Raw genomic sequence first — 15864 nt, forward strand, 5'->3', positions numbered from 1 at the left:
ATTATGGATGGATGAACAGGAATGATGGATGGAGCGAATGGAGGTGTTGATGGATTGAAGTGGCCTTTTCATGAGCAAACCATGATGTTAAGGAAAAACAGAAGTGATGCTCTTTGTAATTTTTGTCACATGCACATGTTTTCCCTTCATTCCACAATTCATATTTCCCTCAAGTCAATATTTCAATATTTGTTTCTATTTGCATATTTGTCCTCCATCAGAGGAAAACAGATCTGTTTAGGTGTGAAATGCAATGGGGCGTGTTTGTTGCTTTTCTTCTGGAGTGATTCACGGAGTGTTATCATTTACAAATCAATGGGTACACTCATATTAATTTATAATTTAGTGAATCATCCTACCGATTTTATACTGAATCACTGATGCTCTGCTCGGGCTCTTGGCTTGCGGGTGAAGGTGGGAGGGATAAAGGGAGGAAGGCTACAACCCCCTAATAAAAAACAAGGAAATCGGAAGGAGGGATATAGAGAGTGGGAGAGAGTGGGAGAGCGTGGGGAGGGAGGGAGGGAGGGAGAGAGAGAGAGAGAGAGAGAGGAGGAGCGCCGTGAGATGGAGTGAGAAAGCATGAAAGGAGGGATGATAGAGGGTTTCTGCCGAGAGAGGAGGGGGAGAGAGAGAGGAGGATGAGAAGAGGAAAGAGGGCGAGGGAGTGTGTGTGTGTGTTCTAGCCATCCAAACACGTGACAAAGAGATACAGACTTTAGAATACAGACGCACTTGTTTCCACGACGACGACGGCAAACATGGGGGCTGTGGTGGGTACGCTGACCATGCAGACCAAGCAGAGGAGGCTGTCCAGGGGTGAGGGAATACACACACAAACATAACACACACACATGCACAAGCATGTGCATACCCTCCTACACACATATATAAACATAAAGACAATGCACTTTTTAATGAACACAGGCATGCATGCACACATATGGACAGTGAAACTTTTGACAACATGTTTTTATTGTATCTTCCAGATACATACTCACTCCAGTACAAATTTAATCAGTACACGTACGCAAGCTGCAGACCAAAGATTAATAACTGCTGGTATTTGAGTTAAGATGCAGTGAAAGAAAGAGGGCACATGGTTTGTAGTGTGTGTCCGTGAGAAGGAGAGAGAGAGACCAACAGGTGCTCCCAGAGGAAAAACTGAATCTTTTTATTCTACAACAAAGTTGTAGTGCAACTGTATGTGTGTGTGTGTGTGTGTGTGTGTGTGTTGTTGAGCTTATCTTCTTTGACAGAGCAAACCGAGGGAGGAGAGTAAGACACAGCTTCTTTGACTGCGTTTGAGTGTGTATGTGTGTGTGTGTGGGCTTGAGGATGCGTGTGTCGCTCTGTCTGTTCGGCTGTGTGTGCAGATGCGGGCATCGACGCTGGTAAACACACACATGTCGAAGGTATTTGTCACTCTGCTCACACACTGCTTTTCCGTCTTGCTGTTACCTTGGAAGCACGGTAGTCATGGCAACAAAGGATGTCAGTTTTGGGGTGGGAGGGGTTGGGGGGTGGGCGAGGGGGTTTGATGAGATTGGGGTATTCCTAAGTAAGTCAAGGCCATGTGAAAGAGACCGAGGTTTTGAGAGATGCAAATATGCAGATGGAGCGAGAAGGGAGATTTTTTTATGAAGGCCTGTTGCCTGTGAGAAATGTTTTACTCCCTCATTACTCATTCTAATAAAAACCTGTAAACCTCATTTATATAAATCTAACAAATCCAAATTGGCTGCTCCAATGAATGGGCACACTGAGCAGGAGATCAGTGCCAGAGTGAAAATATCCCCCATTAATAGCGTGCAGCTATTTAAACTTATTTGTTGAGGCAGGCTATTATCGGTTTTTCAGTGCAAATTAGACCATACAGGACATTTTCCAAGTGAGTGCATATGGCTCGTTTCATTTTTTTTTTTTTTTTTTAATCCACAAGCTCAAACACCTTTCCCCATGGGTGTTAAAAAGGCAAGGCGTAAATGTGTTGCTATTTTGAATAATGAGATGGTTGTGGATGCACTCACATTGTGGAAACGCGTGAAATCTGACTCTTCCTGCAAATGAAAACAAGCCTTTTTAATTCCACAAATGCCCCTACAAAAACAAAACAAAACATGAAATAACGGGATGTAGAGCCGGAGCTTTTTGGAGGTGTTTTGTAATTCTGCTGTTGTGTTGTCGTACTTCAGCATTTCTCCCTCTCCTTCTCTAACATGTCTGTTGTATGCAGGATAGGGCTTGTATGTGTGCAGCCGCCTATTCTGTGGTGTTGCAGATAACTTGTTATCTGAGATCGTGACACTGACAGCAACACTTAAAGGCAGACAGTGCACGGCTGTAATATTGTGAGATTAGATTCCAACATGATTGATCCTCTGAGCACAAGCTCATCACTATGCTCTGAAGGAAAGGGGGGGGGATGTGCGTCCTGCGCCTTCCTGAATATTTGCATGCTGCTTGTCTGGATTGTCTGTTTTCATCAAGGCTGCTTGTTGTCCTCTCAATGTGCTTTGTTTTCTGTCAACAGTTCTTGTCTTTTTTCCCCGACAGCCTGTCTTTGGTGGTAGTTTTCTCCTACCTGTTGTCTTGTCTGCCTGGTTTTGTCTGACAGGCTGGCTGTTGTATTCCTCCTCGTCTGTTGTGGTGGCCTCTGACAACTCATCTCTCTAGAAAGATTTTCACCTGGCATTTTTCTCCCCTCCCTGGTGAATTTTTCATTTCTTTTCAGCCTCTATATCTCTGTCTTCCTCACTTACTCCCTGCAGCAATGTTGTCTCAATCATCTCCATCTCTCCTTTCCTGTCAATCCTCTGCTCCTCCTCTTATCTTGCTTTCTTTTTGCTTCCTGCTGCCTCCCTCTCCACCCCTCAACCTTGTCTTCCTAGTTGTTTTTTTCCACCGTTTTTACATTCTTCTCTTCCATTTTACCCTGCTGCTTTCTCCTCTCCCTGTTGTTTCTCCTCTTTTCTCCCTCCCACTCCTTCTCCACACTTGTTTCTCTTTATCTTACTTCTAATTTTCCCCCTCCACACTTTCAAATGCCACCACCACCACAATCTGCTCCTGGCACCCTCATCTCCATACCTCTCTCCCTTTTATGCCTACATTCTGTCTCTCATTTGCTCCCTTTCTCCATCACCCACGCTCCCATTAGCTGATGTGAGTGCTTATTAAGTCATCTCGTCATTCTCCTCTCTTGGCATCCAGAAGTGTGTGTGTGTGTGTGTGTGCCTTAGTGTGTGCCATGTGTTTGTGTATTTCTGCAGATTCTGAGTCTAGACATGTATTTACTCAAAAATCAATATTGGCATGCTGCTATGTGTGCATAAATGAGCTGTATTTGACTCACTCTTCCCAGACTTAATCAACAGTGGCACACTAATATGTGAGGAAGTGACATTAGGTGGATTTTTGTGTGTGTGTGTGTCTCCACCTTGCGTACACACAAACATGCAACACTACAAACACCCTCCAGCACTTCAGTCCTCTTTCACAGGCTGACGATTAGTAAGCAAACAGGTGTGTGTGTGTGTGTGTGTGTGTGTGTGTGTGTGTGTGTGTGTGTGTGTGTGTGTGAGCATGCAAGCATGGGAGCAGGTATTGTTTTATGCACACTGGTGCTTCATATTTTATCTGTGAACCTTGAAATAATGTGTTCATGTTTGCCATTGGACTTTCAGTGAACCACCCAAAGGCCAGTCAGGGATTGGCCCAGTGTCCACTGGCGTGGATGTTGACTGTGGAAAACAACACGTCTCAAAATGAGAGCTTGAATTCTCACCGCTGAACATGATTAGGTTGTGCAGTTTTCTCATGGTGTAAATAGGACTGTCGCAGCTGAAATCTATTTTTAAGATACTTCCTCCTTCCCCCCGGGGGAGCCCATGGCCAGTAGAGCTCCTACTTTCTTGGAGAGCGCCCTCCACCATTAAAGAGGCCGGTGAGAGCGAGCCCTCTCCATTGCCCCCCTGGACGGCAGATTAGGCTAATTCAGATTATGCAAATCACACACTTTCTGGCAAGGATTACAGGACACAGTACGAGAAGGAAAGAGAGAGCATGGCAGAGATAGAGTGGCAGAGTGAGAGAGATAAGAAATGGGGGAGAAAGGAGGAAGGATTCAGTGGGCAAATAAAGAAGGGAAGAGATGGAGGAGAAATGGGAGCTAACATTAAATACCAGAGCCAGCAGTAGTTAGAGGGAAGCTAGGAGTTAAATCCTGTTTCTGGGCTGGAGGAAGTGTGTGTATATTGATGTAAGAGGTATTTTTTTGGTACAGGTTGCTGGCTGGGGAGAGTGACAGGCAGTTTTTCTTTGCTGACAGTTCAAGCCATCGCTTAATACTCCAAACAAGCTCTGAAAGAAAAGGGTTCAGGCTTTTGGTCACTGTCAGACTCCATGGTTTATAACAGCTTGTGTAACAGATGGAAGTGAAGCTTTCAAGGTGGCTAAGTTGGGTTTATCTAGGTTTTCCTAACCTGCAAAGTTTGCAGATTCAGTTTTGGAGCACAAATCATGCAGGTTTCTAGATCTCACCTGTTTGCAAGAAAAACTTTGCAATAGTACACTGCCACAGCACTTACTGTATAAATATTAATCTTACACTTTTACAAGAGGTTTCCTGGATCAGAATTGTGCAATTAGACCTTTGCTTACAAAAGCATCTCTCATGTATCTCAAACACTGCAGTCAGATCCAAATTATTCACACTTTCAGAACAGCAGAATGCTTCCATGTGCACTTGGACTGGCAGGGGATAGCAGGAGCACATCATCCACTCCCTAATATCCACGGATGGATTACTGAACAGGCACAGGCCCAGTGGGTCAGGGCCCAGGGGGAAAGTCAAAGCGCTTGGTCAAAAGTAGGAATGACCTGAACCCAAACCGCAGCCTGCAATATTAAGTATCTGCTGCTACCACGTTGATTATGGGGAGAAAAAAAAAACATGTGAAATTCATGTTTTCACATGGAAAAGGTCTGAAAACCACATGTGCATATGTGTGAATTCATCACACTTGAAATGTGTTTCATATGTTTTATTTTATGTGAAATTGGAAGTTTTCACATGTGGTTTTCCACATTTCCTCTCTGATTGGTGTTTAATGTTTATATTTCTCTTTTTTTCTGTATCTTAATGTGTATATGTTATCATTGCACATTGCAGTGCACCTTTTTATATGAAATATGCTCTATAAATAGTTTAATTACATTTTTGTAAGTATACTTAGGCCACATTAAGTAATTTTAATATTCATTTTGAAAGGTCTGCTTTAAGAAAAGATAAGTGTGTCACAAGTGTCCTTTGAATACTTTGTCTGTGTGGAACTGTGGCAGGAAGCCTTCTTGTTCAGTGTCTGTGCGTTATACCATGACAGAAATGTTGCTGTTCGGTCACTGTGAGAGACAGCTGAAGGTTGATTACTTGAACGAACACACTGTACACTTAATCATCCTTATCAAGTGATGTTTACACTACTGAGCATCTTTAAAATGTCTGGCAAATTAAATTAAATGCTACTCTTGCTACTAAATTTAATTTTACCCAGCACTGCTGCAACAGTAAACAGAACAGTAAATAAAGTAAACCTTCAATTGACAACTCTGTGGGAAACCCCTTGATACAGCAGAGCCCCCTGCAGTCTGCAACTCAGTGGCTACACTTCAGCTCATTTAGGCGATCACAGCTCCATTTTACATTCACATTAAGACTATAAATGACTGCCACCTGGTCATAGTACAGCGATACTACAGAAAATATTCCATGTTTATTGCATTGTGTTTTACCATACCATACATGCTTTATATTTTCAGAATATAGCACATTTTTATTTGACAAAGACATTTTGTTCTGATTTTTCTGAGCATTATCACTATAGGACTAACCACATCATCTAAATCTGAAGTTACACATGTAATGAAACTTACGACACATCTTCATTAACAGCTTTGACGCACACTGGTGTGCTTTGTGTTAGTTTCTGCTGTCCCCTGCTGGTACACACAGGTTAAAACAGGGTATATAGTTCCCTGACACATTACAATATTAAGTCTATATAATATATATTCCACAAGTCCACAGTGCAAATTAGGATGGATCCTGTTGTTACGCCAGATTTATTCATAATTACTGATTTACACAACAGTGTTGTTTACATTGTAGAGTAAGTCATTAAAAGGACCGAGGCATGTTTAGTTAGAAAAGTCACTTGTAGGAAATTAAGCCTTCTGTTGTTTGGGGATGACTGTATGTCTTAATGGGGCCAATTAATCAAGTGCTGATCTGCTCTTGAACACACACACACACACACACACACACACACACACACACACACACACACACACACACACAGTCACAAAGCAAACACATACAGTCATACAGTGGAAGGTGAGTTTATCATTGTTACAGGGTGCTCATTTCCCAAAGAGCGAAGGACACAGTGACTGTAAGAGAGGGGGAGTGGGGTTGGTTGGGGGGGACGGAGAGAGAGAGTTAGTGGGATGGAGCGAAGGTCAGGATAAGAGAGGGAGATGCCCCAGGGAACAGAGAGACAGGGGATAAAAACACAGAGACAGAGAGAGGCAGGTGAGTGCTGATCTCACTGTAGGAGGAAGCCGGATGGGTAGAAAGTTCATAGGCATGAGAGAGAGAGAGAGAGAGAGAGAGAGAGACGTATAGAGAAACAATAGCCAACTGTAGTTAGAATTGAGTTGCACATGGTGAAAGTGAAGTCCAGGTTTAGAATCCGTTGCGTATTTCTACGTGATGAAAGTTTATTTACATTTACAAAAAAAACCTGGAACAAGTAAAGGAATAAGAGGTGAGTTGGAGACACAAAGCTTCTAGAGGCCAGTGGAAAGAAAGAAGTATAGTGAAAATGGAAAGAGAGGAGCAGAATGAGAACAGCTTACATACTATAGCCATCATTCTGCTGTGCTGTGGGGCCGTCAAAATGCTTCACCTGCTGGGAGTCATTGCTGTAGAGGGTGAGTCAGTACTACAACTACTATCACTGTAATCCAGCACCAGCTGTGTTTTCACTAGTGTCTGCCTGTGAGCAAGTTATTGATTGGAAAAAATAAAAGATCTGGATTATCCGTGTGGGAATGTTAGATATGTTGGATTCAAAATCAAAAGAACATAAATACATAAATAAACAGTGAGTAAATGTTAGAAGCTGTCAACTGTGGAGATTTGCACTCTCAGCTACATGTACTGTAGCAACGAAATCTGAACTGTTGCCATTAACTACTCATAGTAGAGCCTTACTGTAAAGGGCTTGTGTATTTGTTTCTCTGCTGCTTTTGATAAATCTGCTATGGCCAGCTGTCTCATACATTGGTTTGTCTATTGATAATAATTCTGCTGCAATACTCAATAAACATTGCTATTACTACAATGTCTGATGTCATCCAGTACAGAAAACTGAGCTGCTACAACTAACTGAAAGCAAAGATTAATTAAAAAGTCTCAATTAGTTAATAGTGATAATGGATAATTTATCATTTTTATTTTTGTAATTGTAATAACAAATTACATCACTTGTGTTCTGATCACTACTTTACATTTCCTGGATGTTTTTGATTAGGTCCACAGCTTGCAATTTACTAATCTTAAGTCGTTAATATATGTCTTCATGTATGGGTACTTTCTAAACATCCATCATATTGTTGCATATCATACATAATTTCACATTATTGCATATATGCAATATATATCTTTGTACATGCTGAAATTTCCTTGCCCTGCTAACATTGGGTTTTGTTACAATAACTAATACAAGAGGAAGAAATGGGCTGCCATTCAGAGAAAATAATTGCTTTCTGTCCACAAAGACAGCTGCATGTGAGCACTTTTCTCTCAAATCATAAGTTCAGTGTTTACTCTTTGAGAAAAATTGACTGAGTGAAGGTGTAGAAGAATTTTAAACCTGAATACTAACTGATCCCGACGCTCACGTTTGTGTTATTAATTAAGTCAAGTCAGTTTTGTTTATATGGCCCCAAATCACAAATCTGCCTCAAAGGGCTTCACAATCTGCGTAACATAGACCTTCTCTCCTCAGACCCACAACATACTATAGTTGTTGTTTATACATTCTGTGTATGTCAAAGATCTTAATACTACAGCCCTATTAGCTATAAAAACACATGCTAATATATGCTCAAGTGATTGGTGTGACTTCATCTTGTTTCTTTAAGAGGCATAACTATATGTTGTACTTTGCGACCGGACGTCATGTGGTAGTTTTCAGTGTAAGCATGAAGTGTGATGGTGACTGTGCAGGCGCCAGCCAGGTTTTAACATGGACAATAGAGTCGCAGTGATGCCTGTCAGAGGAGTGCATATTCTTTAACTTAACTCTATAGGTGCATGAATGATACACTGGGCGGCTGTAACAATGTCAGACCAAACCAAAAAGAGGTGCTGGTGTGATGTTGATTTACTTGTACAGTGTCCTGTATGTAAGAGCATCACATGTGCATCGCACTTTTTTGCGTGTGTGTGTGTGATGAAGTACACAGTAGGCTATACCTGAAGACCACTGGGAATTGAGGGTGAATAATCACATTTTGGGCATGAGTGTGAACCTCCACCCTAATGTGATGCTGAGAAGAAAGACTGAACTGCCTGAGTGATGAAACGAATGGCCTTCAGGCGTGTGTGTGTGTGTGTGTGTGTGTGTGTGTGTGTGTGTGAGGCAAGGGAAAGGAGCTATATAAAGAGAGACTGCTTAGCAATTTCAACAGAATTTATACAAAGTAATAATGTAATAATGCACCCATAATGTAGAAAATGAGTGGGCACAGTGTAATACAGTGTAAAACTCATGCTGGATAACATAATATATTATTGTATTTTATGTTGACTATTACAGTTTAAATTAGGAGTGTTTTGTTTTGCAGTATAATCACACATCGTAACGTATCTACAGTGCCACATTTGAAGGACAAGTTTAGATCAGTGGTTCAAAGGGATGTAACATCATAATTGACATTTAAATTCAAACCCACTTTTGCTCTTAAACAATGATGGCAGCACTTCTGTGCAGTTATTTACATGAAAAATGATGTATTAAATGGGAACACTGGATCTAAAAGGGCTGGACTGTTGACTGAGGTTTAATTTAGCAGTGAGATGAAGTTGTCTTCGCCTGGCACAGTAAAAATGCCGACCTGGTACCCATGATTCACTGAGAGAACAGAACTGAAGAGGTATTGATGTAATAAAGCTTTACAAAGCACTAATGGTCTTGCCACACAGATAAAAATGTTTCTATTTCAAGACTGTTGATGTTTCAAAATCTGGATTGCCAAGGACAATGTGAACGTTGCCCTCTGTGACACTTCATTAAAGCAGAACAGGAGCTCTTAATAATGCTTTAGCTCACTCCTTGTATCTGTGCCGGACACTGTGACTGTACCAGCGCCCATTCAAACCACTGTCTGCTTAAATTCTCTCAGTTTACTGACTGATTTTGGACTAAGCAGTGGTAAATCAGACACCGACAGCCCTGTGGACTGTTGTGATGACTGTACTTTGCATGTAGATGCTAAAAACGCAGAGGAAATTGTACTTGATCACCATGCAGTCTTTTGGATGGGAAGTCAGCGCTTATAAATAATTAGAGGTCTACACAGGCAGCAATCCAGACTGACACACCAATGTCTAAATGTGTGTATCTGCCATAGAGTCCAACAGTGTATCCTTCAAAACATATTACAAGGATGTATTAGAGCAATACTCCTGATTTTTTAACAAGAAAGCAGGAGAACATTATTACTTCAGGTCTTTTTCATATTCTCCACCTGGCAAACGCTGCTGGACGAGTTAAGGCCGGTCAGTGATGGACAATCAGACAGACATTATTCTGAAATGATGTTCATAAAATGTGTCCTCTTATTACTTAGCCACCAGTACGTTTTTTTTTTTTTTTTTACTTCTGCACATTATGACCACTTTATCATATTCTGAACTTTTATTACTATGTCTATTAAATTATGCACAGTTATAACAGTGTGCATAATTATTACATTGTAGATTGCTTCAGGGAGTTTGTGCGCGCTCGTGCTAATGTGTAGATGAGTGTCTGATATAGAGAGAGGGGAGGGGTGTGTCGTGCTTTCACACTGTCATGTTCACCTATAGGCACTGTGTGTGTGTGTGTGTGTGTGTGTGTGTGTGTGTGTGTGTGTGTGTGTGTGTCTCAGAGTCAGTGGTTTGTCCTCTCTCTCCCCTCCCCTCCAGCGAGGAGAGTAATGAGTTGTTAATCACAGGGCCGGTGAGAGGAGAAACATGGAGTTGTTAGACTGACCTCTACCTCTCAGCCTCTCCTCTCCTTCCCTTTTAAAAAACAAAAAAAAACAAAAACTTTTTTCATTCTTTCTGCCTTTTCCAATAGAATAAATATTTCAAACTTGACATGCGCAGAGTATTTCACTGCGCAGTGTCCCCTTTCCTGGTCATTGTCCACTTCCTTCTTTTCTTTATTACTTGGATTATCTATCCTTCCTTTCTTTTGCTTTCTCACTCTTTTGTTGTATGTTGTGTATGAGTTATGTTATAGAATATTGTATTTATGTTTGTGTTTCTGCAGACAAAGCTGATGATGACTTGGAGATGACCATGGTGTGCCATCGACCGGAGGGCCTCGACCAGCTAGAAGCTCAATCCAACTTCAGCAAAAGAGAGCTCCAAGTGCTCTACCGGGGCTTCAAGAATGTAAGTGACTGTACAGGTGCAGCACTTCAAAGACTAAGTTTTTGTCTTTTTAGAGATTTGTCCTCCTCATAGATACATACAGTAGATACTAAAATTAGACTTCATTTCAGCACCAGGAGCTGCACACAGTGTGACCTGTTCACAGTCTGGTGCAGAATGAGGCTCAGGATCAGTTTGTGTCTATCAAATGAAAGGCACTGATTAGAGGATAAATTAATGTCTCTTTTATTGGAATTAAAAAATGACCTCATGTATATTTATATTGCTATACTGTAGCCACAGTAGATTTATTAAAACATTCGGTAAAGGTTTGATGTATCCCAAAAAGGAAAAATATTCAGATTTCATTCATTGCTTGTATTGGTGTGTGTGTTTTTTTATTTTATTGTAACTCTAACTATTTCATTTCAATGCAGATTTTGTTTGTAATAGTCCTTTCTTCTTTACTTTTACAATATAAATATACTTTTAAGTTGTAATAAATGCTAAAGTATCACCCAGGGACAGATGGATGATTTTGGTTTCTGTTTTGCCAACTTACAGCTAAATTAAAGCTCTATGTAAAAACTAGATTCAATAGTGACGCCATGGACAGAATGTGCAACTGCAGTCTGTTGTACTCATGGTGGTATTAGACAATAATGCTTTATACAAAATTTTAAACTATATTTTACTATAAAAAATGTATCACATAGAGGTTTAACCAATAAGCCCATCAACTTTGTGCAATCCTGTAATTTATTCCATGACACGCTCTCCATCTCCACAAGTCTTTGTCCATCTCTATTTGACCCCTCCCTCGAGTTGGTATCTGCAGTTTATATCTTCCACCTCCTCACCCTCTCTTCCTGTCCCCCTCTCTTTTTCCAGGAGTGTCCAAGTGGCATCGTAAATGAGGAAACTTTCAAGCAAATATACGCCCAGTTCTTCCCTCATGGAGGTAAAGAGAGGGTGTGTTGTTTGTATCTATACCTGTCTTTATCTCCGTATTGTTTCTACCCAGTGTATTTCTTCTTCTCCTGTAGATGCCAGCACCTACGCACACTTCCTGTTCAACGCATTTGACTCAGCACATACCGGCTCCATAAAGTTTGAGGTTTGCTCGATTCGCGCATTCCCACGTTTTTGCACAGTAATGCTCGGGTTTTGAAAAGTTCCTGTTCAAATAACATTCTTGTTTTTATTTCCAAACTCCATTTTAAGTTTTTCATTCTGTCCTTTTTCTCTCCATCAGGACTTTGTAACAGCTCTGTCCATCCTGCTGAGGGGGTCCGTCACTGAGAAGCTACAGTGGACCTTCAACCTTTATGATATAAACAGAGATGGATACATCAACAAAGAGGTGTGGGTTTGTGTATGCGAGCATGCCTAACCTTCATTATTTTTCCAATTTCAATTCCATTGTGTTTTTATGTATTTTAATGTTAATGTATCTCGTGTGTGTGTAATTCTGTTGTGTTTCATAGGAGATGACAGACATCGTCAGAGCGATATATGACATGATGGGGAAGTACACTTACCCTGTCTTGAAAACTGATGCACCCAAACAGCATGTGGAAGCCTTCTTTCAGGTAACAACACCTGAGTCCTTTTTATTTAAGTCCGATAACAACAACGCAAATATTGACGAATGACCAAACAAGGATGCATCATTCAACACATGCTTTACATTTCCTGGAAGCAGCGACAGCAGGAGAAAAACTGGATAGTTAGCATGAGCAGCGATACCCACCATGGCTTAAGAGCAAATAAAAGAGTGAGAACAAAATAAACTTGCAAAAAAAAAGACATCATAGTGCTCGACACGAGTAGTGGCAGATGATCTGAGAAGTGCAGAAACTCCACGGCAAAGAGCGCCGAGTAACAAAAAAGTTGCTTAAAAGGACACAATGACAGTGATCTCACAGAATAGGCGACTGATTGTAGCGGTGGTAGAAGAAGTATTCAGATCCTTTACTTAAGTAAAAGTACTAATGTCACTGTGAAAATACTCTGTTACACATAAAAGTCCTGCATTCAAAACCTTACTTAAGTAAAAGTATGTATTATCAGCAAACGTTACTTAAAGTATCAAACTAAGAGTACTCATTGTGCATTAAAATTGTCCCTTTCAGTGTTATTATTACTGTATATATGATGTTTTTGAATTAATATTACTGTTGCATTAATGTGTGTGTTGCATTTTACTGCTGTAGTTGTTTAAGGTTGAGCTAGTTTTAACTACTTTATTTACAGTTGGTTAGTTTAATCTACATCAATGCATCATATTCTGTAAGATCATCATATGATTGTAGCGTCGCTGTCCTGCGAGAACCACGCATCTCCAAAAAGTTTTCATGAGCTCAGAAAAACAGCGCTGTTTTCAGCTTTGTGACGATGCATTTTCCAGCTGATCCAAGGAGGTTAATCCTTCAGTTTATCAGAAAGATTAAAATTCAAAATCACCAAATTTGGAGATATGTGGTTTTTTACTGGACAGGAAGGTATGAAAAATTGTAATCTGAAAAGTAACTAAAGCGGTCAGACAAATGTGGTGGAGTAGAAGTATAAAGTACAAGTACCTCAAATTTGTACTTATGTACAGTACTTGAGTAAATGTACTACCACCACTGGATTTTATTAGGGTGTCTATGTATTTACAAACTGCATTTGTATCTTTGGTTAATATGTTAAAATATTCCCTGACACACCTTGGACAAATGTACTGATTGTGTGTGTGTGTGTGTGTGTGTGTGTGTGTGTGTGTGTGTGTGTTGCTCTCCACAGAAAATGGACAAAAACAGAGATGGTGTGGTCACTCTTGATGAATTCATCTTTTCTTGTCAAGAGGTACTCACTTTCACTCTTCTCTCTTACATAATCCTGAGGATCCCTTTAACTTTGCAATAGGCCTTTTTCACTGAAGACATTTTGACATGTCACAGTAGGAAGAGCACAGGTGTAAAATCAAATCAAAATGTCTGCAGTAACTTTTTTGCACAAAAAGTCAAGCAGTTTTACTTACTATATACAAAAGGCCTTGTTTTCTCTCTCTTTACAAGTCTCACTATACTGGCTATTAATTATGGTCTTTTCTTAACTTTTATATCCATGTGTTTGTCTGCAGAGAGATCACTCACTAACATTTTACAGGCTTTTACTGCCCCCTAGTGGCCAGTAAACTGAATTAAAAGGTGATTGTTGGAAGACTCCTCACAGTCAGATTCTTAATTTTTCCATCTTCTTTGCACAGGATGAAAACATCATGAGGTCTCTGCAGCTCTTTGAAAATGTCATCTAGACAACAAAGAAGACGGAGACGGTGCAATAGACGAAAGCACTGAGTGAGAGAAGAGAAAAGAAGAAAGAGAAGAACGTCCAAGAGAAAAGGAACAACATCGCTTGCATCTGAAATGAAACAAGGATCTTGTCACTCTGTGTGGGACGGTTTCCACAGAACTTCATGGAAGGCGTCTTTCTGTAACAAATCCATGGCGACAAACCATCACTGGTTTTGGAAAATGTCCTTAAGACATCACCTGTCTCTGTCTCCCTCGTTTAATGCTGTCGTTACGGTTACTGTCACCTCGGAAAGTGTGTAAATACTGATTCTCTCATACTTTTCTGAAATATGTAAATTGAACCACATTATCAAGCAAGACTCAAATTCCTAAAAGCAGCTTAGCTGTGAGATCAACCAAAATGCATACTTGGTGCATTAGAGGCTTAAACAATGGCTGTTTTTCATCATGGATTTCTGTGTCAATACAACAAATATGAGCAATATCGTGAAGCATGCAAGACAGAGGCCTACGGCATATTTAACGTATATGTGTCATAAAAAAAACTTGGTGGCAGTATACTCTTGCTAAGTGTATACATTTGAGAAGCCAAGGTCTGGGTGTAGCATCTCACCTCCACCTCATCTGTTTACAGACTAAATTCAGACACAGGCCTGTAAAGGTTTGCAGAGCTGAATTTGACCTCTTAGGTCTCGTGACAAAAGCCCTCTTTACTCCTACCGTGTGTGTTCCAGTGGTGTCAGTCAGTGTTTCAATGTTGTAACGACTCCACTGTAGATATTTAACTGTTGTATCTGTGGCTTCTTCTCGCTGTATGTAATCATCCATGTCTGTCTGTGTGTTTCTGATTCTGACTGTCTGTCTGTCTTTCTGTCAAATTGGATAGAACTGTAATTATTCTACCTGCCACTAATTGTTAAATAAAGAGTCCATTTACAGGTTTACCGGCATACAGATGCAGAGTAATACAGGGACATGCATATGTGTGTGTGTGTGTGTGTGTGTGGTGTCCTGATGTAAAGTTTCTATTTGCCTGATTAAAAATTAGTGTCATTTGTCTAGCATGTAGGTTCATCTTGTGGATCAGTCCAGCTGAACTGACCATGTTCCTGCTAGAGAGGAGAGTTCCGTCGTCAGTTCTGTCTGTTTTACAAATGTCGACTCAGAGCGACCAAACTTTCACTGTGAGGGAGAGACAGAAGAGGGGAGCTAGAAGGAGGGACTGTGGGGAAAGAATAGAGGGAGACAAAGACGAAAGAATAAGGCAGAAGACGAGAGAGACCTTTTCACTGATTCTGAAGGAATGGAAGCCATGTTTCAAACAAGAGCCATCGTTTTTGAAGATTGAGCAGGAAAAAAATACAGATTTATAAATTATTTACTATCATGCCCACTCACTGTGCTACCAATAGTGTAATAAAACTCCTTGCTGAGATGTGTTCTCAAATCTCAAATGTACCCAGACATACTTCCAGATAGACTGACAGACAGAAAGACAAACAGACAGCTTCAAACTGTCAGAATGAAACCATGTGTGTATTGAAATATTGTATAAAATCATTATATTTATCAATAAACTTTTCAAGAAACAGAATTAATTCACGTCTGCTATTTTTTTACCTCGTTGCTCCATAACTTTTTCTTCTTTTTTATATAGCTTATAATTATTGTGTATTAAAACCTTACAATCTTTTTTATGGTGCACCATAAAGAGCACGAGCAAAAAAAAAAGGGGTCACAAGAACGGTTTATACTGTTATTTACACATATACAATGAAAGTACAAAAAGAGTTGTACATTTGTGCCTCCATCCCGAAGGACGCGGCCCACAAACAAAGCATGATAATGTGCATA

At 40.3% G+C, this 15864-nt stretch overlaps 1 protein-coding gene across 5 annotated transcripts in view; it reads left to right on the forward strand.

Annotated features, from left to right (window-relative positions):
* Positions 1-15604, forward strand: part of LOC122880566 (Kv channel-interacting protein 1) — a 45517-nt gene extending 29913 nt beyond the window's left edge. For 4 of the 5 annotated variants that reach the window (XM_044205837.1, XM_044205840.1, XM_044205838.1 and 1 more), the window contains exons 2-8: positions 10605-10729; positions 11600-11669; positions 11755-11825; positions 11964-12071; positions 12196-12300; positions 13496-13558; positions 13962-15604. In XM_044205837.1, the coding sequence (XP_044061772.1) occupies positions 10605-10729; positions 11600-11669; positions 11755-11825; positions 11964-12071; positions 12196-12300; positions 13496-13558; positions 13962-14009 (590 nt within the window). In that variant the 3' untranslated portion in view covers positions 14010-15604. Of the gene's footprint in view, positions 1-611; positions 820-10604; positions 10730-11599; positions 11670-11754; positions 11826-11963; positions 12072-12195; positions 12301-13495; positions 13559-13961 lie in introns of those variants that run through there. The other variant, XM_044205839.1, reaches the window with a different exon arrangement.
* Positions 15605-15864: the final 260 nt, after the last annotated feature.

Source organism: Siniperca chuatsi, linkage group LG8 (assembly GCF_020085105.1).
Source record: "Siniperca chuatsi isolate FFG_IHB_CAS linkage group LG8, ASM2008510v1, whole genome shotgun sequence".
NCBI classification, from domain to species: domain Eukaryota; kingdom Metazoa; phylum Chordata; class Actinopteri; order Centrarchiformes; family Sinipercidae; genus Siniperca; species Siniperca chuatsi.